General features: G+C 43.6%; 2 protein-coding genes across 3 annotated transcripts in view; both read left to right on the forward strand.

The window, feature by feature from the left end:
- Positions 1-2482: 2482 nt before the first annotated feature.
- Positions 2483-14898, forward strand: LOC115198031 (tripartite motif-containing protein 2; the record flags this gene model as incomplete). The annotated part of the gene is given in 9 exon segments (XM_029759688.1): positions 2483-2621; positions 3034-3213; positions 3411-3609; positions 3755-3858; positions 4127-4294; positions 6011-6179; positions 6299-6369; positions 8700-8840; positions 12550-14898. Coding segments are annotated over 9 exon segments (1324 nt in total), but the record flags the coding sequence as incomplete, so codon positions are not given.
- A 4548-nt stretch (positions 14899-19446) lies between these two features.
- Positions 19447-24330, forward strand: part of tlr2 (toll-like receptor 2) — a 30317-nt gene continuing 25433 nt past the window's right edge. For both annotated transcript variants that reach the window (XM_029759694.1, XM_029759695.1), the window contains exon 1: positions 19447-19561. The gene's annotated coding sequence lies outside the window, so the exon portion shown is untranslated. The remainder of the gene's footprint in view (positions 19562-24330) is intronic.

Below are 24330 nucleotides of genomic sequence, written 5' to 3' on the forward strand. Positions count from 1 at the left end.
GTACACGACAGCCTCCTTGGAGTTTTCCAAAAGGCACCTAAAGACTTTCAGACCTTGAGACCATCAAGGAGCGGGACTCTAACCCGTAAGCTTATAAGAAATCCCACTATGCCCTCTGATGTACCATCAAACAGGCAAAGAGTCAATACAGGACTAAGATTGAATCGTGCTACACTGGCTCTGACGCTCGTCGGATGTGGCAGGGCTTGCAAACTATTACAGACTACAAAGGGAAGCACAGCTGAGAGCTGCCCAGTGACACGAGCCTACCAGACGAGCTAATTAACTTCTATGCTCGCATCGAGGCAAGTAACACTGAAACATGCATGAGAGCATCAGCTGTTCTGGGCGACTGTGTGATCACGCTCTCTGCAGCCGATGTGAGTAAGACCTTTAAACAGGTCAACATTCACAAAGCCGCAGGGCCAGATGGATTACCAGGACGTGTTCTCCGAGCATACACTGACCAACTGGCAAGTGTCTTCACTGACATTTTCAACCTCTCCCTGTCCGAGTCTGTAATACCAACCTGTTTCAAGCAGACCACCATAGTCCCTGTGCATAAGAACACTAAGGCAACCTGCCTAAATGATTACCGCCCCATGGCACTCACGTCTGTAGCCATGAAGTGCTTTGAAAAGCTGGTCATGGCTCACATCAACACCATTATCCCAGAAACTCTAGACCCACTCCAATTTGCATACCGCCCCAACAGATCCACAGATGATGCAATCTCTATTGCACCTCACACTGCCCTTTTCCACCTGGACAAAAGGAACACCTATGTGAGAATGCTGTTCATTGACTATAGCTCAGAGTTCAACACCATAGCTCATCACTAAGCTCAGGACCCTGGGACTAAACACCTCCCTCTAAACTGGATCCTGGACTTCCTGACGGGCCGCCCCCAGATGGTAAGGGTAGGTAACAACACATCTGCCATGCTGATCCTCAACATGGGAGCCCCTCAGGGGTGCGTGCTCAGTCCCCTCCTGTACCCCCTGTTCACTCATGACTGCACGGCCAGGCACGACTCCAATACCATCATTAAGTTTGCTGATGACACAACAGTGGTAGGCCTTGATCACCGACAATGATGAGACAGCCTATAGGGAGGAGGTCAGAGACCTGGCCGTGTGGTGCCAGGACAACAACCTATCCCTCAACGTGACCAAGACAAAGGAGATGATTGTGGAATATAGGAAAAGGAGGACTGAGCACGCCCCCATTCTCATCGACGGGGCTGTAGTGGAGCGGGTTGAGAGCTTCAAGTTCCTTGGTGTCCACATCACCAACAAACTACAATGGTCCAAACACACCAAGACAGTCGTGAATAGGGCACGACAAAACCTATTCCCCCTCAGGAGACTGAAAAGATTTGGCATGGGTCCCCAGATCCTCAAAAGATTTAACAGCTGCACCATCGAGAGCATCCTGACTGGTTGCATCACTGCCTGGTATGGTAACTGCTCGGCCTCCGACCACAAGGCACTACAGAAGGTAGCGCGTACGGCCCAGTACATCACTGGGGCCAAGCTTCCTGCCATCCAGGACCTCTATACCAGGCGGTGTCAGACGAAGACCCTAACAATTATCAAAGACTCCAGCCACCCTGGTCATAGACTGTTCTCTCTGCTACCGCACGGAAAGCGGTACCGGAGCGCCAAGACTAGGTCCAAGAGGCTTCTAAACAGCTTCTACCCCCAAACCATAAGACTCCTGAACAGCTAATCAAATGGCTACCCCTTCACTACACTGATTGAAGTGGATTTAACAAGTGACATCAATAAGGGATCACGGCTTTCACCTGGATTCACCTGGTCAGTCTATATCAGCTGGGGTCTATCGCCACTACCTGGTCAGTCTATATCAGCTGAGGTCTATCGCCACTACCTGGTCAGTCTATATCAGCTGGGGTCTACCACCACTACCTGGTCAGTCTATATCAACTGGAGTCTATCACCACTACCTGGTCAGTCTATATCAGCTGGGGACCATCACCACTACCTGGTCAGTCTATATCAGCTGGGGTCTACCACCACTACCTGGTCAGTCTATATCAGCTGGGGTCTATCACCACTACCTGGTCAGTCTATATCAGCTGGGGACCATCACCACTACCTGGTCAGTCTATATCAGCTGGGGTCTATCACCACTACCTGGTCAGTCTATATCAGCTGGGGACTATTGTCACTACCTGGTCAGTCTATATCAGCTGGGGTCTATCACCACTACCTGGTCAGTCTATATCAGCTGGGGTCTACCACCACTACCTGGTCAGTCTATATCAGCTGGAGTCCATCACCACTACCTGGTCAGTCTATATCAGCTGGGGTCTACCACCACTACCTGGTCAGTCTATATCAGCTGGCTACTGGAAAGTCGCTGGTATCAGAGATAAAAGATGAATAAACAAATATAAAAAAATTAACAAATAAAAGTGAAGCAATTAATATACATGAAATATGATTGTCGTCGCCAGCGCGGTGGCGAGCCAGAGTGAGGCGTCGGGTGTGGGGCTGGAGCAGTGCATCGTGGGTCTCCCAGCCTGCGTAACCATAACGACCAGAGACAAGGCCGGGGGACACTGCAGGAGCGGCAACGCCATCCTGTCTGCTGAGGTGGGGGACAAACACACACGCACACACACACACATGCGCACGGACGCACGCACGCACGCACGCACACACACCACACGCACGCACACACGCACACACACGTTAAGCTAAACTATGATAAAAGAAGCTAAGCTATTGTATGCAACGCTATGCTAAACTAAGCTAAAGTATGATATGCTAACCTAAGCTAATGTATGCTACGCTATGCTAAACTAAGCTAATGTATGCTAAACTAAGCTAATGTATGCTTCGCTATGCTAAACGAAGCTAATGTATGCTATGCTAAACTAAGCTAATGTATGCTACGCTATGCTAAGCTAAGCTAATGTAGGCTATGCTATGATAAGCTATGCTACGTGTTACAATAAACCAATTGCCCTACATGGATAAATAGAGTCGTTATATCTCCTTCCAGGTGTGTACTCCAGATGGTAGCGTGGCTGACGGGGAGATACTCGACCACAAGAACGGGACATATGATTTTGTTTACACTGTAAACAAGGAAGGAGAGTTCTCATTGGCTCTCCGGCTCTATGACCAGCACATCAAAGGAAGTCCCTTCAGACTCAGAGTTACCAGGTCTCCGGACCCTGAGGTAAAGAGAAAGAGAGAGAGAGAGAGAGAGAGAGAGAGAGAGAGAGAGCGAGAGAGAGAGATTGTCATATTTTTTTTAGGAGGACTCCCAGATCTTTCAACTTTTTTTTGGAAACCTGGGAGTTTTGCGAAAGTTAACCAGAATTTTGTAACTCAACTGTCTTACTGTCTACCGTTCATGTTAAATGTCTCTTCCAGGTGTCTCCCCCCACCACCACAGCCACCTCTCTGACGGCCACCGCCACACCGTCTACAGGCTCCTCTGAGGGGGCTAAGAGGAGAGGAAAGTCCCCTGGGTCTGGGAGTAAGAAGAAGGGATCCAGGAGGACAGGCAGCGCCCTGGGGACACCCAGACGCAGAGAGAACCCAATCGAAGATGACCTCATCTTCAGGATCGGTGAGAGACAGAGAGAGAGATCTATATATATATATATTTTTAAACATATTTTCTCTCTGTCACTATTACCCACTCTCTTCGTTCTTTCTCCCCTCTCTCTCTCCGCCTCTAGTTTGTCCATTAATAAGGTGTGTCTGTGCTTCAGGTACTAAGGGGAAGAATAAAGGAGAGTTTACTAACCTGCAGGGTGTGTCAACGTCCTCCAGCGGTAGGATTCTAATAGCAGACAGCAATAACCAGTGTGTCCAGGTAACTACACACACACACACACACACACACACACACACACACACACACACACACACACACACACACACACACACACACACACACACACACACACACACAGTGGCAGAATTTTGATCGTTTGATTGTGTGTGTGTGTGTGTGTGTGTGTGTGCGTGTGTGTGTGTGTGTCTGTGTGTGTGTGTGTGTGTGTGTGTGTGTGTGTGTGTGTGTGTGTGTGTGTGTGTGCGTGCGTGTGTGTGCGTGTGTGTGTGTGTGTCCCACCGGACAGATCTTCTCTAATGACGGCGAGTTTAAGAGTCGTTTCGGGGTGAGGGGCCGGTCGCCAGGGCAACTCCAACGACCAACGGGTGTGGCCGTTCACCCCAACGGTGACATCATCATCGCCGACTACGACAACAAGTGGGTCAGCATCTTCTCCAGCGAGGGCAAGTACAAGGTGAGCATACAGGGGACATACAGGGGAAATACAGGGGACATACAGGGGGAATACAGGGGACATACAGGGGACATACAGGGGACATACAGGGGACATACAGGGGACATACAGGGGAAATACAGGGGACATACAGGGGGAATACAGGGGACATACAGGGGACATACAGGGGGAATACAGGGGACATACAGGGGACATACAGGGGACATACAGGGGGAATACAGGGGACATACAGGGGACATACAGGGGGAATACAGGGGACATACAGGGGACATACAGGGGACATACAGGGCAAGTACAAGGTGAGCATACAGGGGGAATACAGGGGACATACAGGGGACATACAGGGGGAATACAGGGGACATACAGGGGACATACAGGGGGAATACAGGGGACATACAGGGGACATACAGGGGACATACAGGGGACATACAGGGGGAATACAGGGGACATACAGGGGTAATACAGGGGACATACAGGGGACATACAGGGGAAATACAGGGGACATACAGGGGACGAACAGGGGACATACAGGTGACATACAGGGGAAATACAGGGGAAATACAGGTGACATACAGGGGAAATACAGGTGACATACAGGGGACATACAGGGGAAATACAGGGGACATACAGGGGACATACAGGGGAAATACAGGGGGAATACAGGGGACATACAGGGGAAATACAGGGGACATACAGGGGACATACAGGTAACATACAGGGGAAATACAGGGGAAATACAGGGGACATACAGGTGACATACAGGGGAAATACAGGGGACATACAGGGGACATACAGGGGACATACAGGGGACATACAGGGGGAATACAGGGGGAATACAGGGGACATACAGGTGAGCATACAGGGGACATACAGGGGACATACAGGGGACATACAGGGGAAATACAGGGGACATACAGGGGAAATACAGGGGACATACAGGGGAAATACAGGTGACATACAGGGGACATACAGGGGACATATAGGGGAAATACAGGGGACATACAGGGGACATACAGGGGAAATACAGGGGACATACAGGGACATACAGGGGAAATACAGGGCAAGTACAAGGTGAGCATACAGGGGACATACAGGGAACATACAGGGGAAATACAGGGGACATACAGGGGACATATAGGTGACATACAGGGGAAATACAGGGGACATACAGGGGGCATACAGGGGAAATACAGGGGAATACAGGGGACATACAGGGGACATACAGGGGACATACAGGAACATAGAGGGGAAATACAGGGGACATACAGGGGAAATACAGGGGACATACAGGGGACATACAGGGGAAATACAGGGGACATACAGGGGACATACAGGGGAAATACAGGGGACATACAGGGGACATACAGGGGACATACAGGTGACATACAGGGGAAATACAGGTGACATACAGGTGACATACAGGGGACATACAGGGGACATACAGGTGACATACAGGGGAAATACAGGTGACATACAGGTGACATACAGGCGACATACAGGGGACATACAGGGGAAATACAGGTGACATACAGGTGACATACAGGCGACATACAGGGGACATACAGGGGACTATTCTATTTTCTGATCTGTCAGGCCAAGCTGTCCTCTGATTGGTTGTGTTCTCTCTCTGTCAGGCCAAGCTGTCCTTTGATTGGTTGTGTTCTTTGTCTCTCAGGCCAAGCTGTCCTCTGATTGGTTGTGTTCTCTGTCTGTCAGGCCAAGCTGGGCTCTGGTAGGCTGATGGGACCAAAGGGCGTGTCCGTGGATCAGAACGGTCACGTGATTGTTGTGGACAACAAGGCATGCACCGTCTTCATCTTCCAGCCAACCGGCAAGCTCGTTACTAAGTTCGGTAGCCGCGGCAACGGAGACAAACAGTTCGCAGGTGTGTTGATGTGGATGATGAAGATGATAGTGATGATGATGATGATGAAGGCTTCATGATACTTCCATCTCTCTCCTCTCTCCACCTCCTCTCCTCTTCTCCTCCTCTCTTTCGACCAGGTCCTCATTTTGCAGCCGTCAACAACAACAATGAGATCATAGTGACAGACTTTCACAACCACTCAGTCAAGGTAACTAACTTCTCAGGTTCATCAGACACTTCCAAACAACGCCTCAAACCTGACCCTCGTTAACCCAGTAGAATGAACAATTCCTGACCTTCATTAACCCAATAGAATTAACAAGTTCTGACCTTCGTTAACCCAGTAGAATGAACAAGTCCTGACCTTCGTTAACCCAGTAGAATGAACAATTCTTGACCTCCGTTAACCCAGTAGAATGAACAATTCTTGACCTTCGTTAACCCAATAGAATGAACAAGTCCTGACCTTCGTTAACCCAGTAGAATGAACAAGCCCTGATCTTGGTTAACCCAGTAGAATGAACAAGCCCTGATCTTGGTTAACCCAGTAGAATGAAAAGCCCTGATCTTGGTTAACCCAGTAGAATGAAAAGCCCTGATCTTGGTTAACCCAGTAGAATGAACAAGCCCTGATCTTGGTTAACCCAGTAGAATGAAAAGCCCTGATATTCGTTAACCCAGTAGAATGAACAAGCCCTGATCTTGGTTAACCCAGTTGAATGAAAAGCCCTGATCTTGGTTAACCCAGTAGAATGAAAAGCCCTGATATTGGTTAACCCAGTAGAATGATCAAGCCCTGATCTTGGTTAACCCAGTAGAATGAACAAGCCCTGATCTTGGTTAACCCAGTAGAATGAAAAGCCCTGATATTGGTTAACCCAGTAGAATGATCAAGCCCTGATCTTGGTTAACCCAGTAGAATGAACAAGCCCTGATCTTGGTTAACCCAGTAGAATGAAAAGCCCTGATATTCGTTAACCCAGTAGAATGAACAAGCCCTGATCTTGGTTAACCCAGTTGAATGAAAAGCCCTGATATTGGTTAACCCAGTAGAATGATCAAGCCCTGATCTTGGTTAACCCAGTAGAATGAACAAGCCCTGATCTTGGTTAACCCAGTAGAATGAACAAGCCCTGATCTTGGTTAACCCAGTAGAATGAAAAGCCCTGATATTGGTTAACCCAGTAGAATGAACAAGTCCTGATCTTGGTTAACCCAGTAGAATGAACAAGCCCTGATCTTGGTTAACCCAGTAGAATGAACAAGCCCTGATTTTGGTTAACCCAGTAGAATGAACAAGCCCTGATATTGGTTAACCCAGTAGAATGAAAAGCCCTGATCTTGGTTAACCCAGTAGAATGAACAAGCCCTGATCTTGGTTAACCCAGTAGAATGAACAAGCCCTGATCTTGGTTAACCCAGTAGAATGAACAAGCCCTGATCTTGGTTAACCAGTAGAATGAACAAGCCCTGATCTTGGTTAACCCAGTAGAATGAACAAGCCCTGATCTTGGTTAACCCAGTAGAATGAACAAGCCCTGATCTTGGTTAACCCAGTAGAATGAACAAGCCCTGATCTTGGTTAACCCAGTAGAATGAACAAGCCCTGATCTTGGTTAACCCAGTAGAATGAACAAGCCCTGATCTTGGTTAACCCAGTAGAATGAACAAGCCCTGATCTTGGTTAACCCAGTAGAATGAACAAGCCCTGATCTTGGTTAACCCAGTAGAATGAACAAGCCCTGCTCTTGGTTAACCCAGTAGAATGAACAAGCCCTGATCTTGGTTACACCAGTAGAATGAACACGCCCTGATCTTGGTTAACCCCAGTAGAATGAACAAGCCCTGATCTTGGTTAACCCAGTAGAATGAACAAGCCCTGATCTTGGTTAACCCAGTAGAATGAACAAGCCCTGATCTTGGTTAACCCAGTAGAATGAACAAGCCCTGATCTTGGTTAACCCAGTAGAATGAACAAGCCCTGATCTTGGTTAACCCAGTAGAATGAACAAGCCCTGATCTTGGTTAACCAGTAGAATGAACAAGCCCTGATCTTGGTTAACCCAGTAGAATGAACAAGCCCTGATCTTGGTTAACCCAGTAGAATGAACAAGCCCTGATCTTGGTTAACCCAGTAGAATGAACAAGCCCTGATCTTGGTTAACCCAGTAGAATGAACAAGCCCTGATCTTGGTTAACCCAGTAGAATGAACAAGCCCTGATCTTGGTTAACCCAGTAGAATGAACAAGCCCTGATCTTGGTTAACCCAGTAGAATGAACAAGCCCTGATCTTGGTTAACCCAGTAGAATGAACAAGCCCTGATCTTGGTTAACCCAGTAGAATGAACAAGCCCTGATCTTGGTTAACCCAGTAGAATGAACAAGCCCTGATCTTGGTTAACCCAGTAGAATGAACAAGCCCTGATCTTGGTTAACCCAGTAGAATGAACAAGCCCTGATCTTGGTTAACCCAGTAGAATGAACAAGCCCTGGTTCAATAGAGAAAGTCCCTCCCTCCCTCCCTCCCTCTCTTCCAGGTATTCACCCCAGAAGGAGAGCTTCTTCTGAAGTTTGGATCTAATGGAGAGGGCAACGGTCAGTTTAATGCCCCTACAGGCGTGGCCGTCGACGTGAACGGGAACATCATTGTAGCCGACTGGGGCAACAGCCGCATACAGGTACATATATATATATATATACATATACACATATACATACATACATACATACATACATACATACATACATACATACATACATACATACATACATACATACATATATATATATATATATCATAAATCATAAATGATATATCATATACAGTATATGGACATTATCGTAGCCGACTGGGCAACAGCGCCATACAAGCACACTACCGGTCAAAAGTTTTAGAACACCGACTCATTCAAGGGTTTTTCTTTATTTTTACTATTTTCTACATTGTAGAATAATAGTGAAGACATCAAAACTATGAAATAACACATATGGAATCATGTAGTAACCAAAAAAAGTGTTCAACAAATTAAAATATATTTTATATTTGAGATTCTTCAAAGTAGCCACCCTTCGCCTTGATGACAGCTTTGCACACTCTTGGCATTCTCTCAACCAGCTTCATGAGGTAGTCACCTGGAATGCATTTCAATTAACAGGTGTGCCTTCTTAAAAGTTAATTTGTGATATTTCTTTCCATCTTAATGCGTTTGAGCCAATCAGTTGTGTTGTGACAAGGTAGGTGTGGTATAAGAAGATATCCCTATTTGGTAAAAGTCCATATTATGGCAAGAACAGCTCAAATAAGCTCAAATAAGCAAAGAGAAACGACAGTCCATCATGAAGGTCAGTCAATACGGAACATTTCAAGAACTTTTAAAGTTTCTTCAAGTGCAGTCGCAAAAACCATCAAGTGCTATGATGAAACTGGCTCTCATGAGGACCGCCACAGGAAAGGAAGACCCAGAGTTACCTCTGCTGCAGAGGATAAGTTCATTAGAGTTACCAGCCTCAGAAATTGCAGCCCAAATAAATGCTTAACAGAGTTCAAGTAACAGACACATCTCAACATCAACTGTTCAGAGGAGACTGTGTGAATCAGGCCTTCATGGTTGAAGTTCTGCAAAGAACCTACTACTAAAGGACACCGATAATAAGAAGAGACTTTCTTGGGCCAAGAAACACGAGCAATGGACATTAGACCGGTGGAAATCTGTCCTTTGGTCTGATGAGTCCAAATGTGATATTTTTCGTTCCAACCGCCATGTCTTTATGAGACGTAGAGTAGGTGAACGGATGATCTCTGCATGTGTATTTCCCACCATGAAGCATGGAAGAGGAGGTGTGATGGTGTGGGGGTGCTTTGCTGGTGACACTGTCTGTGATTTATTTAGAATTCAAGGCACACTTAACCAGGATGGCTACCACAGCGTTCTGCAGCGATACGCCATCCCATCTGGTTTGGGCTTAGTGGGATTATCATTTGTTTTTCAACAGGACAATGACCCAACACACCTCCAGGCTGTGTACGGGCTATTTGATCAAGAAGGAGAGTGATGGAGTGCTGCATCAGATGACCTGGCCTCCACAATCACCCAACCTCAACCCAATTGAGATGGTTCGGGATGAGTTGGACCGCGGAGTGAAAGAAAAGCAGCCAACAAAATCGAAAATCCAAAAACTTCAATTTTTCAAACATATGACTATTTTACACCATTTTAAAGACAAGACTCTCCTTTATCTAACCACACTGTCCGATATCAAAAAGGCTTTACAATGAAAGCAAAACATGAGATTATGTCAGGAGAGTATCCAGCCAGAAATAATCAGACACCCATTTTTCAAGCTAGCATATAATGTCACAAAAACCTAAACCACAGCTAAATGCAGCACTAACCTTTGATGATCTTCATCAGATGACACTCCTAGGACATTATGTTATACAATACATGCATGTTTTGTTCAATCAAGTTCATATTTATATCAAAAACCAGCTTTTTACATTAGCATGTGACGTTCAGAACTAGCATTCCCACCGAACACTTCCGGTGAATTTACTAAATTACTCACGATAAACGTTTACAAAAAACATAACAATTATTTTAAGAATTATAGATACAGAACTCCTTTATGCAATCGCGGTGTCCGATTTTAAAATAGCTTTTCGGTGAAAGCACATTTTGCAATATTCTGAGTAGATAGCCCGGCCATCACAGGCTAGCTATTTTGACACCCACCAAGTTTGGTACTCACCAAACTCAGATTTACTATAAGAAAAATTGGATTACCTTTGCTGTTCTTTGTCAGAATGCACTCCCAGGGCTTCTACTTCAACAACAAATGTTGGTTTGGTTCAAATAATCCATAGTTATATCCAAATAGCGGCGTTTTGTTCGTGCGTTCAAGACACTATCCGAAGGGTAACGAAGGGTGACGCGCCGGCGCGTATCGTGACAAAAAAATTCAAAATATTCCATTACCGTACTTCGAAGCATGTCAAACGCTGTTTAAAATCAATTTTTATGCGATTTTTCTCGTAAAATAGCGATAATATTCCGACCGGGAGTCGTTGTTTTCGTTCAAAGACTGAAAATGTAAAATGGACTCTTCACGTGCACGTGCGCACCCGTCTCATTGTTCTCAGATCGACCACTATCCAAATGCGCTACTGTTTTTCAGCCATGGACTGCAGAGTCATCATTCAACGTTCTGGCGCCTTCTGAGAGCCTATGGGAGCCTTAGAAAGTGTCACGTTACAGCAGAGATCCTCTGTTTTCAATAAAGAGTCTAAAGAAGGCCAAGAAATGGTCAGAGAGGGCACTTCCTGTTTGGAATCTTCTCAGGTTTTGGCCTGCCATATGAGTTCTGTTATACTCACAGACACCATTCAAACAGTTTTAGAAACTTTAGGGTGTTTTCTATCCAAATCAAACAATTATATGCATATTCTAGTTTCTGGGCAGGAGTAATAAACAGATTAAATCGGGTACGTTTTTTATCCGGCCGTGAAAATACTGCCCCCTATCCATAACAGGTTAACACTTTTTTGGTTACTACATGATTCCATATGTGTTATTTAATAGTTTTGATGTCTTCACTATTATTCTACAACGTAGAAAATAGTAAAAATAAAGAAAAACTCTTGAATGAGTAGGTGTGTCCAAAGCTTTGACTGGTACTGTATATATCATATATCATATACAGTATATGGACATCATCGTAGCCGACTGAGGGAAACAGCGGCATACAGGTACATATGTATAATGTATGTACCACACTGCCTTCAGAAAGTATTCATACCCCTTGACCTTTTTCCCCAATTTTATTGTGTTACAATCTGAATTTAAAATAGTTTTTTTCTTTCTCAGCTGTCTAAACTAGTGGAGGCTGTTGAGGGGACGGTGGGTCATAGTAATGGCTGAAATGGAGTCAATTTAATTACATTTTTACATTTTAGTCATTTAGCAGATGCTCTTATCCAGAGCGACTTACAGTAGTGAATGCATACATTTCATACATTTTTTTGTTCCCGTACTGGTCCCCCGTGGGAATCGAACCCACAACCCTGGTGTTGTAAACACCATGCTCTACCAACTGAGCCACACAGGACTATATATCAATTAATGGCATTCAATATCTGGAGACCATGTTTTTGATGTATTTGATACCATTCCACTGATTCCACTCCAGCCGTTACCACAAGCCACAATCCACAATCCCTCCCACAATCCCTCCCAATTAAAGTGCCACCAACCTCCTGTGATCTCCACACAACACCCCCATTAATGACAAAGTGAAAACGTGTTTTTAAGACGTGTTTGCAAATGTATTAGAAATGAAATAAAGATATATCTAATTTACGTAAGTATCCCATCCTCCCTTCTTCTTCAGGTGTTTGACAGTAGTGGCTCCTTCCTGTCCTATATCAACACATCAGCTGACCCTCTGTACGGACCTCAGGGTCTGGCTCTCACCTCTGATGGACACGTGGTGGTGGCCGACTCTGGGAACCACTGCTTCAAGGTCTACAGATACCTACAGTAGAGGGAGGGAGGGAGGAACGGAGGGAGGGGGTTGGAGGATGGACAGAGCCACTGCTTCAAGGTCTACAGATACCTACAGTAGAGGGAGGGAGGGAGGAACGGAGGGAGGGGTTGGAGGATGGACAGAACCACTGCTTCAAGGTCTACAGATACCTACAGTAGAGGGAGGGAGGGAGGAACGGAGGGAGGAACGGAGGGAGGAACGGAGGATGGACAGAACCACTGCTTCAAGGTCTACAGATACCTACAGTGAACTTAAAATGATGGCCAATTAAAATCAGTTCCTCTCTCTGCTCCGACGACATGTCACTCATCTGCACTACTATTGGCCAGAGGTACACAGCGAGAGCATCTATTGGCCAACTTCAAAAACAAACCTGGGACCTAACTCTCGGGGCTCGCCAAAACACGGCTCAATATGAAACCAACGCCAACCTGTTTATCTGCTCTTAAACCCGTGTGCTGCTTTGGATTCTACGGAATAATGTTATTGATTGTTCGATTGAGGATTGTCGTGTGACTATGGTTATTCTAATGCTCCGCAGATATATCAATGATTCCATCAATCGAACCAAATCAATTCATTATTGGTTGATTGGTTGATTGATTGATTGATGTATTGAGCTAACAGGCAGCTTGCGACGTTACGCTTGGATGAGGTATATATATTCAACCATCTATTTTTTTCCGTGGGAAAAAAAAAATACTGTGTGCGTCCCAAATTGCTCCCTATGGGCCTAGGTCAAAAGTAGTGCACTACTTAGGGAAGAGGGTACTATTTGGGACGTATAGGGTCTGGTCAAAGGTAGTGCACTACGTAGGGAATAGGGTGCTGTTTGGGATACAGACACAGTCGCAAGATAAAATGGAAGAGTATATATATATATATATTTGTGAAATTATATTTACTATTAATACTGATCAATAACTGTTTGCAAACCAAGTTTCATCAGTGACGTTTTCAACCCCCTCATTAGAAAAATGAAGAGGAAATATCAGGCCCGGTGGTTCGATTCAATCCGTATCGCTGAAGTTCAGCGCTATAACGAGATTGTAATTTCTTATTGAGCCAACATATACAGCCGTAAATGCAGTCTCCACGAAATCGGGAATATTGCCTTTTCAGTTTATATTGTGCTGTAGTGCGTGTCTTCAGCGCTACGGATTGAATCGAGCCCGTAATGTTTGACTATTCGCCAAGGATTCCAAATCAGTTGTTTTATTATTATGTGTGCTGTTGCTTGTCAGTACGATAATAGATCACTCATAACGGAATACCGGTGTATTCTAGAACAATACTATAGTATTCTAGAAGCATGCTTCTTCATTTTATCGACCATATCAATCTGTTAGCATCCAACAAACAATGATATTTTACAACCATATCTAGAGTTCCACAATTCCAGTAACTTTCCACTAAATTCCATGCAGGGTTCTCCAGACATCCAGGTTGTACGAGTCCTTGAATGAGGAGGGAATAGGCAGGAAATCCCGGGAATCTTTCAACTGGGATTTCTGGAAAGTTTGCATGGAAATTTGGTAATTTTAGAACCCTATACATCATATCATACTCTAACATCAGGTTAATGGGAGGGATGAGGAATCTGGTTAATAATGGGAAGGATTGGAGGAGGAATCTGGATAATGGGGAGGACTGGAGGAGGAATCTGGTTAATAATGGGAAGGATTGGAGGAGGAATCTGGATAATGGGGAGGACTGGAGGAGGAATCTGGATAATGGGGAGGACTGGAGGAGGAATCTGGATAATGGGGAGGATTGGAGGAGGAATCTGGATAATGGGGAGGACTGGAGGAGGAATCTGGATAATGGGGAGGATTGGAGGAGGAATCTGGATAATGGGGAGGACTAGAGGAGGAATCTGGATAATGGGGAGGATTGGAGAAGGAATCTGGATAATGGGGAGGATTGGAGGAGGAATCTGAATAATCGGGAGGACTGGAGGAGGAATCTGGATAATGGGGAGGATTGGAGGAGGAATCTGGATAATGGGGAGGACTAGAGGAGGAATCTGGATAATGGGGAGGATTGGAGAAGGAATCTGGATAATGGGGAGGATTGGAGGAGGAATCTGGATAATGGGGAGGACTGGAGGAGGAATCTGGATAATGGGGAGGATTGGAGAAGGAATCTGGATAATGGGGAGGACTGGAGGAGGAATCTGGATAATGGGGAGGATTGGAGGAGGAATATGGATAATGGGGAGGATTGGAGGAGGAATCTGGATAATGGGGAGGACTGGAGGAGGAATCTGGATAATGGGGAGGACTGGAGGAGGAATCTGGATAATGGGGAGGATTGGAGAAGGAATCTGGATAATGGGGAGGATTGGAGGAGGAATCTGGATAATGGGGAGGACTGGAGGAGGAATCTGGATAATGGGGAGGATTGGAGGAGGAATCTGGATAATATGGAGGATTGGAGGAGGAATCTGGATAATGGGGAGGACTGGAGGAGGAATCTGGATAATGGGGAGGACTGGAGGAGGAATCTGGATAATGGGGAGGATTGGAGGAGGAATCTGGATAATGGGGAGGACTGGAGGAGGAATCTGGATAATGGGGAGGACTGGAGGAGGAATCTGGATAATGGGGAGGATTGGAGGAGGAATATGGATAATGGGGAGGACTGGAGGAGGAATCTGGATAATGGGGAGGACTGGAGGAGGAATCTGGATAATGGGGAGGATTGGAGGAGGAATCTGGATAATGGGGAGGACTGGAGGAGGAATCTGGATAATGGGGAGGATTGGAGGAGGAATATGGATAATGGGGAGGATTGGAGGAGGAATCTGGATAATGGGGAGGACTGGAGGAGGAATCTGGATAATGGGGAGGATTGGAGGAGGAATCTGGATAATGGGGAGGATTGGAGGAGGAATCTGGATAATTGGGAGGACTTGAGGAGGAATCTGGTTAATGGGGAGGATTGGATGAGGAACCAGGGGTTGTGTACCGAATGGAACCCTGTTTCCCAGAGCCCTATGGACCTTCAAAGTAGTACACTACATTTGGGAATAGGGTGCTATTTAGGACGCTAACTTTCCCACAATAGGCTCCTCCACATGTCCAACGCTATAGGAAGTACTGAGAACAATACCGAAGACCATTTATTTACAGCGTTTATAATGCTATTTATTTCATGTATTAATGTATTAACTTATTTATGTTTTCATGTAAATCATGGAAGCGCTAAGAGCCTGTTGTACATGTCGTCCTTTCATTTCATAGCCTACTTTAAAAAAAAGGCTTTTCTTTGTTCTGTTTCTTTCATCTGCGATGCGATGGACCACGTTTGGACAGACTGTTTTTTTTACGATTGCCTTTCTTGACGATCATTTTGTTTTCTCGAGAAAAGATTGTACGGAACGAACGAATGAACCGACTTGTTTCAATTGTTTTTCTTCTGGAATGTTCATCTCATTGTTCGGAAGACACACAGCCTTACGTTCTTTCATATTTGCCATTTCACACGAATGTTATTTTCACCTTATTTTTTATAATTGTTGTAACGATATAGATAGGCAACTTTCTCAGTAACCTAGGTTTAGGTTTATAGGTTCTACTCTTTGTCTGCCTCTTAAATGGCAACCTATCCCCTAAGTAGTGCACTACTTTAGATCAGAGCCCTATGTGAAAAGTAGTGCACTACTTTAGATCAGAGCCCTATGTGAAAAGTAGTGCACTACTTTAGATCAGAGCCCTATGTGAAAAGTAGTGCACTACTTTAGATCAGAGCCCTATGTGAAAAGTAGTGCACTACTTTAGATCAGAACGCTATGTGAAAAGTAGTGCACTACTTTAGATCAGAGCCCTATGTGAAAAGTAGTGACCTATAGGGAATAGGGTGCCATTTGGGATGCGCTTCATATAATGGTTAAAATCACTGTTCTTCAATCCTGGTCCCTGGGACCCACAGGGTGTGCAGGGATTAGTTCCAACCCAGCACTAACACAACTGTCAACAGCTACAGTCAAAGTCTGCATGATTAGATTATGTTTACCTTTATTTAAACTAGGCAAGTCAGTTAAAAACATATTCTTATTTACAATGACGGCCTACCCCTCGGCCAAACACGGACGACGCCGGGCCAATTGTGCGCCGCCCTATGGGACTCCCAATCACGGCCGGTTGTGATACAGCCTGGAATCAAACCAGGTTCTGTAGTGACGCCTCTAGCACTGAGATGCAGTGCCACTCGGGAGCCCATGTTTAGCTGTATCCAGTCTGGATGATTAGTTCATTAGCTGTATCTGGTTTGTTAGTTAGTGCTGGGATGGCACTAAAACCTGCACAGTACCGGGGTCGTCGAACTCTGATGACATCACTTCCGTGTTGACCTACAAATTCTTGTTTCCTGGTACTAAAACATGACCCATTAATAAAGCATTGATTCAATACTTTGTGTGTCTGTGTGTGTATAAGCGTGCGTGTTTTGTTTTCGCAAACCATCCCGTTCGAAACTCTATCAACCACTAGAGGGAAGCAGAGAAAAAGGTTGAGAACCCTGAAACCTTGCGAACGATTGGGAAAGATAGGAAGTATAGAGTGACGTTGCCACTAGACGCTGATCTTGGGTCAGTTTTGCATTTTCCCCACTAATGGTTCAGGTTAGGATTGGGGGGAGGAGAAGCTGATCTTAGATCTGTAACTAGGGCAAACTTCACTATGGAGCCAGATAGCCACCGTCAACAGTAAAATGATTAGCAATTAGACAGTGCATCTCATTACCAGAGATTTTTACATATGGAAAATATATAGAAGAATTTAGCAAGATTATTATATATTCTAACTGGTACTTTTACATATGACAGCAAATACACATACAAGATTCATAGCAAATTCATGGAAGATTCACAGAAGATTCACAGAAGATTCATAGCAAATTCATAGAAGATTCTTACAAGATTCATACAAGAGTCATACAAGAGTCATAGCAAATTCATGGAAGATTCACAGAAGATTCATAGAAGATTCATAGAAGATTCTTACAAGATTCATACAAGAGTCATAGCAAATTCATGGAAGATTCACAGAAGATTCATGCAAGATTCATAGAAGATTCACAGAAGATTCATGCAAGATTCATAGAAGATTCTTGTAATATCAGACTTTTTGAAATGCTGCCTGTATTGAATAAAACATCCAACCATACAAGAGACCTGTAGGCTAAGCCATCTAAGGTCACACATCCCATATCTACGGAGGAAAAACACCACAATCCTGTAATCAATTGTGTTTGCATACATCTTAACACATATACAAATACACCACTCATATGTAATCTGCCGTACAAGACTCATATTTGATTTTAATTATTCTTTTCCATATGGGTAGACAGTCCTCTGAGGACTGTAGACAGTGCATATCTTTTGAAATAAAAAGTTTATATCCAAACACTGACGAATGTTCCCTTTCTTTTATTCCACCTGTTGGTTTCCACCAGAAGGTATTTATTCCACCTGTTGGTTTCCACCAGAAGGTATTTATTCCACCTGTTGGTTTCCACCAGAAGGTATTTATTCCACCTGTTGGTTTCCACCAGAAGGTATTTATTCCACCTGTTGGTTTCCACCAGAAGGTATTTATTCCACCTGTTGGTTTCCACCAGAAGGTATTTATTCCACCTGTTGGTTTCCACCAGAAGGTATTTATTCCACCTGTTGGTTTCCACCAGAAGGTATTTATTCCACCTGTTGGTTTCCACCAGAAGGTATTTATTCCACCTGTTGGTTTCCACCAGAAGGTATTTATTCCACCTGTTGGTTTCCACCAGAAGGTATTTATTCCACCTGTTGGTTTCCACCAGAAGGTATTTATTCCACCTGTTGGTTTCCACCAGAAGGTATTTATTCCACCTGTTGGTTTCCACCAGAAGGTATTTATTCCACCTGTTGGTTTCCACCAGAAGGTATTTATTCCACCTGTTGGTTTCCACCAGAAGGTATTTATTCCACCTGTTGGTTTCCAACAGAAGGTATTTATTCCACCTGTTGGTTTCCACCAGAAGGTATTTATTCCACCTGTTGGTTTCCACCAGAAGGTATTTATTCCACCTGTTGGTTTCCACCAGAAGGTATTTATTCCACCTGTTGGTTTCCACCAGAAGGTATTTATTCCACCTGTTGGTTTCCACCAGAAGGTATTTTATTCCACCTGTTGGTTTCCACCAGGTCTTTGTCAGGCTTGTCGGTGGATATATGATTTGTATTTGTAACCATATCTTTACTATTCCTTTTGGGTTGAAGCATTTAGGTTCAAGTTCCCTGTTTCAAGTTCCCGAAACATTTAACTCACCGTGTGAGTTACACACGATTAGGAGCAAAACACACACACATATATTTCCTGTGTTTGTGTGTTAGGTTCCTTTTCCCAACCAATCAGAGTACACTAAACAGGTAGTACACAAGGATCTAGATTTAAAAGGGGAAATGTGTGTGTGTGTGTGTGTGGTGTGTGTATGTGGTGTGTGTATGGTGACAGCAGGTTTGTTAGAGATGTAGTCTCATGATTAATCTCAGGATCTGGGATTTCATCCAAAATCTAGTGACTTCTTCTTTCACACACACACACACACACACACACACACACACACACACACACACACACACACACACACACACACACACACACACACACACACACACACACACACACACACACACACACACCGGTGGAACAGTAGGAAGTGATACTTATTGCATAACTGGTTTTACATAAACACACACACTGTCCCCTGCCCATGAGCATCCTGTCTATCTCTATGTCTATTTATTAATCTCCTGATTTTGCTACAACAGGTCTCATCGCAGAGCACCTTTAACAGAACACAGAGAGTCAAGGTAAAGTCATCCGTCTGCTTGTGTCCAGCTTCGCACCTACTGTCTTGTTTTGAAAACATCTAAACCACGACATTTCTTCAGAAGAACAAATCGTGACCGACCACCTCGATTCGGTCGAATGTAGTAAAATTTGAAAATGTGAGATTTAGAGCTAGATAATGGTATATCATACACTGCAGTTGAGGAACAATGGGAAAGTAATTCTGATTTGAACGTTGATAAAACTTGTAACAAAGATTAAGACTAAAAGTGGTTAAAGTAGAAGGTTACAATAAGGGAGAACTCCAGGTAAAAATACACTATCTTGCTCTTGACCTATATCCTAATCTGACTTAGGTGCAGGTCATGTTGTTCTTCACATTACCGTCTCCGGTAAACACACACATATATTCAAATAAAATCTAAGTTGATTTGTCACATGCACAGGATACAGAAGGTGTAAGCGTTACAGTGAAATGGTTACATGCATATTTGCGTCGTAGCAATATAAAATATAGAAAGTGCCCGGATAAAAATATTTTATAAATATTTTATAATTAATAGATGATGCTTAACCGGATACACTTGTCTAAATTGATGGGTCATGTGAAATAAATTCTATAACCATCCCACCAGCTACATCTATCTAAGTCAGTCCTTCTCAAATAGTGGGGCGCGCCTCCCTGGGGGGGCTCGGAGCGATGCCAGGGGGGGCGCGTGTGACCCCGGGGAACATGCTTTTTTTTTGCCACAGGGAGTAGGGTTTTTTTGCACCGAACAAGAGCACACAGCACAGAGCAGGAGATATGAAGTGCAGATAACAAACCCTTAAGAGACACCATGGAAACATATTTAACAGGGATGAGAAGAAAGGCGGAGAGAGACGGAGATAATGAGACAAACGTAAGTCTCCTGAAAGCTAAGACGAGGAAATATGACGAAGCGTATGTAGCGCTTGGCTTCACTGTGACTACGGTGGGAGACGAGGAAAGACCGGTATGTTTACTGTGTCTAAAAATGTTGGCAGCGGACAGCGTGAAGCCAAATAAATTAAGGCGTCACTTAAAGACATTACACCCCAATCACGCTGATAAGCCGCTTGAGTTTTTTCAGCGAAAACGTGCCGAATATTGTCAACAATCGTCCCGCTTTGTGAATGTAAACCAGCGAGCACTGTTAGCATCATATAAGGTGGCGTACCAAATTGCTCAGTGCAAAAAAACCCACTCCATAGCAGAGGAGCTGATACTGCCTGCAGCATTAGACATGGTCTCTGTCATGCTGGATGACGCAAGTGCTGCAAAAATAAAAACTATCCCTTTGTCCAATGACACTGTCGCCAGACGTATAAATGACATTGCTAACGATATTAAAGAACAGCTGGTAGATAAACTCAAAGACAAACGTTTTGCCTTACAGTTCGATGAAGCAACTGACAGCAACAAAGACTGTTTATCGCTTATGTACGTTTTGACATGACAAACTCCCTGTGTGAGGATCTACTTTTTTGTAAATATGTCAGAGACAGAGCCACAGCTGAAGAGCTATTCAAAATGCTGGACTGCTTCCTGCATATTTCATCACTGATGGGATTCTTTAAAAAGTACTTCCCTGAAAACAGTTCCCAATATGACTGGGTGAGAGATCCTTTCAATGCACCAGCTCCAACTGGTTTCAGCTCTGCAGAGGAGGACCAGTTCATTGATATGACGTCTGACTCCACATTCAGACTGAGGTTCACATCACAGACACTGAGTGAATTCTGGCTGAGTGTAGAGAGGCAGTATCCACTCTTAGGGCATTGGGCATTTTTCTTCCTTTTGCAACATCTTATCTTTGTGAGACTGGCTTCTCTGCTGTTGCTGCACTGAAGACCAAGTACAGGTCCCAGCTAAACATTGAGCAGGAGCTGAGAGTTGCAGTATCATGCTTCAAACCCCGCTTGGAAAAGCTGTGCTCTGCAAAACGTGCTCATTGTAGCCATTAATCCTGACTTCCTCATTTTGATTACAAAAAATCAGCACAAATTGTTTTATTCATTTTTGTTTTATCGGTCAAAGTGTTTCATATATTGTGCTCCTGAGTTAATTTTGCTGATCAATTAGAATGTATTATTATTTATTGATTATATTTTATTTTATTTTTCAGTATCAAATGGTCAAAAATGTTTCCAGTTTAAATAAGGCTTGAATTTTTTTTTCTTCAATTTCAGGCAAATTGATGCACTTTAAGTCTTTTCTCTTACAGACTAAAAAACAATTCTTTGTTGTAAGTTGATCTATATTTCTTTATTTTTTTGTTTTCTTTAATGTTAATAAGGATACAATGTTATGCAGAAGTGTACTTATAACAATTTTATAGAAAAATGATACTATTTACAGTCGCGGCGGAGAGTTGGGGGGGGCGCAAAATGTTTACTTCTTCCTAGGGGGGGCGTAACAGAAAATAATTGAGAAGCACTGATCTAAGTGAATGGGTCACTATTGTCTAGACATGTTCATGAAATACAATAGATGGCTGTAATCACCACCAGATACACCTGGCTAACTTGATGGGCCATGTAATCATCTGACAAAGTGGAGTCTTTTGTTTAGACATGTAGCTAACTAGTTAAACAATGAACCATAATTCCAACGCGTACAGTAAAAACTAATTTTTTCATAGCTAGTCAACAACAATGCTGTAGTATGAATCTGCAGGAAGCTAAAGCTAACCGACTACGTTCAATGTTAGTTAGGTAGCTAAGATTAGGCTATAACTAACAATGCAAATGGCTGTCTGAGATACAAATAATATTACTACACAGATCATACACATAATGTTAGCTAGCAGAGCCAGCAAGCTAACGTTTTGCTAGCTAGCTAATAGTACGCTTTAACTTGCGATGAAAACATTTGAAATATATAATATCTGAAAATGTAGCTAGACTTTTTAATCCGTTAACGTGGATGAACACTTTTACGACAGACTGGAACCCCTTTTAACTAGACGTAAGACGTCCCGTGTTGTTTTGCGATTTGTGTTCGTAGCTACAGCTTGTTTGACCCGTTGTGTTTTAAGTCACTTCGGTTCACACTGATCGTGTGCAGAAAGGTGGGTCCAGTTACAACTTCTTCCCACTGATTTTTGTTGATAGAAACTGTTAAATTCAGGGCATCAATGTTGTTAAGAGCAGTAGCAACACTTTTTGCAGTTCTCCATGGCTAACGTTATATCTTTCTTTCTTTTAAACTGCGTCAGCAAGAATGATCTACACCTACTGAGCAGCTCATGTTTTAGACAGAAGCGTGTTACATGACAGACCAATCCCAACTCATCTCTCTCTCTCTCATGTCCAGCCCATACATTATCTCAGCCAATCATGGCTAGCGGGAAGGTTCCTCTCTTTTTCCGAGGCTAAACCAACTAGGCTTGTAAATGTTTAACTTTTTTATTTATTTCACCTTTATTTAACCAGGTGGCCAGTTGAGAACAAGTCCTTTATTTAACCAGGTAGGCTAGTTGAGAACAAGTCCTTTATTTAACCAGGTAGGCTAGTTGAGAACAAGTCCTTTATTTAACCAGGTAGGCTAGTTGAGAACAAGTCCTTTATTTAACCAGGTAGGCCAGTTGAGAACAAGTCCTTTATTTAACCAGGTGGCCAGTTGAGAACAAGTCCTTTATTTAACCAGGTAGGCTAGTTGAGAACAAGTCCTTTATTTAACCAGGTAGGCTAGTTGAGAACAAGTCCTTTATTTAACCAGGTAGGCCAGTTGAGAACAAGTCCTTTATTTAACCAGGTAGGCTAGTTGAGAACAAGTTCTCATTTGCAACTGCGACCTGGCCCAGATAAAGCAAAGCAGTTCAACACATATAACAACACAGAGTTACACATGGAGTAAAACAAACATACAGTCAATAATACAGTTGAAGAAAATCTATATACAGCATATGCAAATGAGGTAGGGTAAGAGAGGTAAGGCAATAAAGAGGCCATGGTGGCGAAGTAATTACAATATAGCAATTAAACACTGGAATGGTAGAATGTGCAGAAGATGAATGTGCAAGTAGAACAATTTAACAATTGTATTTTGTATTTACAGATGGCATACAAGTTTGTTATTAAGGCACATGAACGTTCCAGAAGGCATTTCAGCCCAAAAACAAATTTTTATACAATTTTTTTTAATTTACGTTCCAATGCCTCTCCTGTGAAGTAGTTACGTGCGACGTACACCTAGCTTCCTGGAACGGGTCACATGTTATTTGGATAGTCCATCTATGATCTACAGATGGTCATACTATCAACAAACTCTGTTGATAAGCTTGCTAAGGTTAAGGTTAGGGTTAAGGTTAGGGTTAGGATAAGGGTTAGGGTTAAGGTTAAGGTTAGGGTGAAATTTAGGGTTAAGTTAAGGGTTAGAGTTAGAGTTAGGGTTAGGGTTAGGGTTAGTGGTTAGGGTTAGGGTTAGTAGATAGGGTTAGGGTTAGTGGTTAGGGTTAGGGTTAGTAGATAGGGTTAGGGTTAGTAGATAGGGTTAGGGTTAGTAGATAGGGTTAGGCTTAGGGTTAGTAGATAGGGTTAGGGTTAGTAGATAAGGTTAGGGTTAGGGTTAGTAGATAGGGTTAGGGTTAGGGTTAGGCGAAATGTCACTGATAGTCTGTACAGCATCTACAGGCGGACTATCCACATAAACCCTACCCCTACCCTTAACCCTAACCCTTATCCTAACCCTTAACTTAACCCTTAACCTAACCCTAACCCTTAACCTAACCCTAACACTAACCCTAACCTTAACCCTTAACCTAAC

This window comes from Salmo trutta, chromosome 8 (genome assembly GCF_901001165.1).
Source record: "Salmo trutta chromosome 8, fSalTru1.1, whole genome shotgun sequence".
Taxonomy (NCBI): Eukaryota; Metazoa; Chordata; class Actinopteri; order Salmoniformes; family Salmonidae; genus Salmo; species Salmo trutta.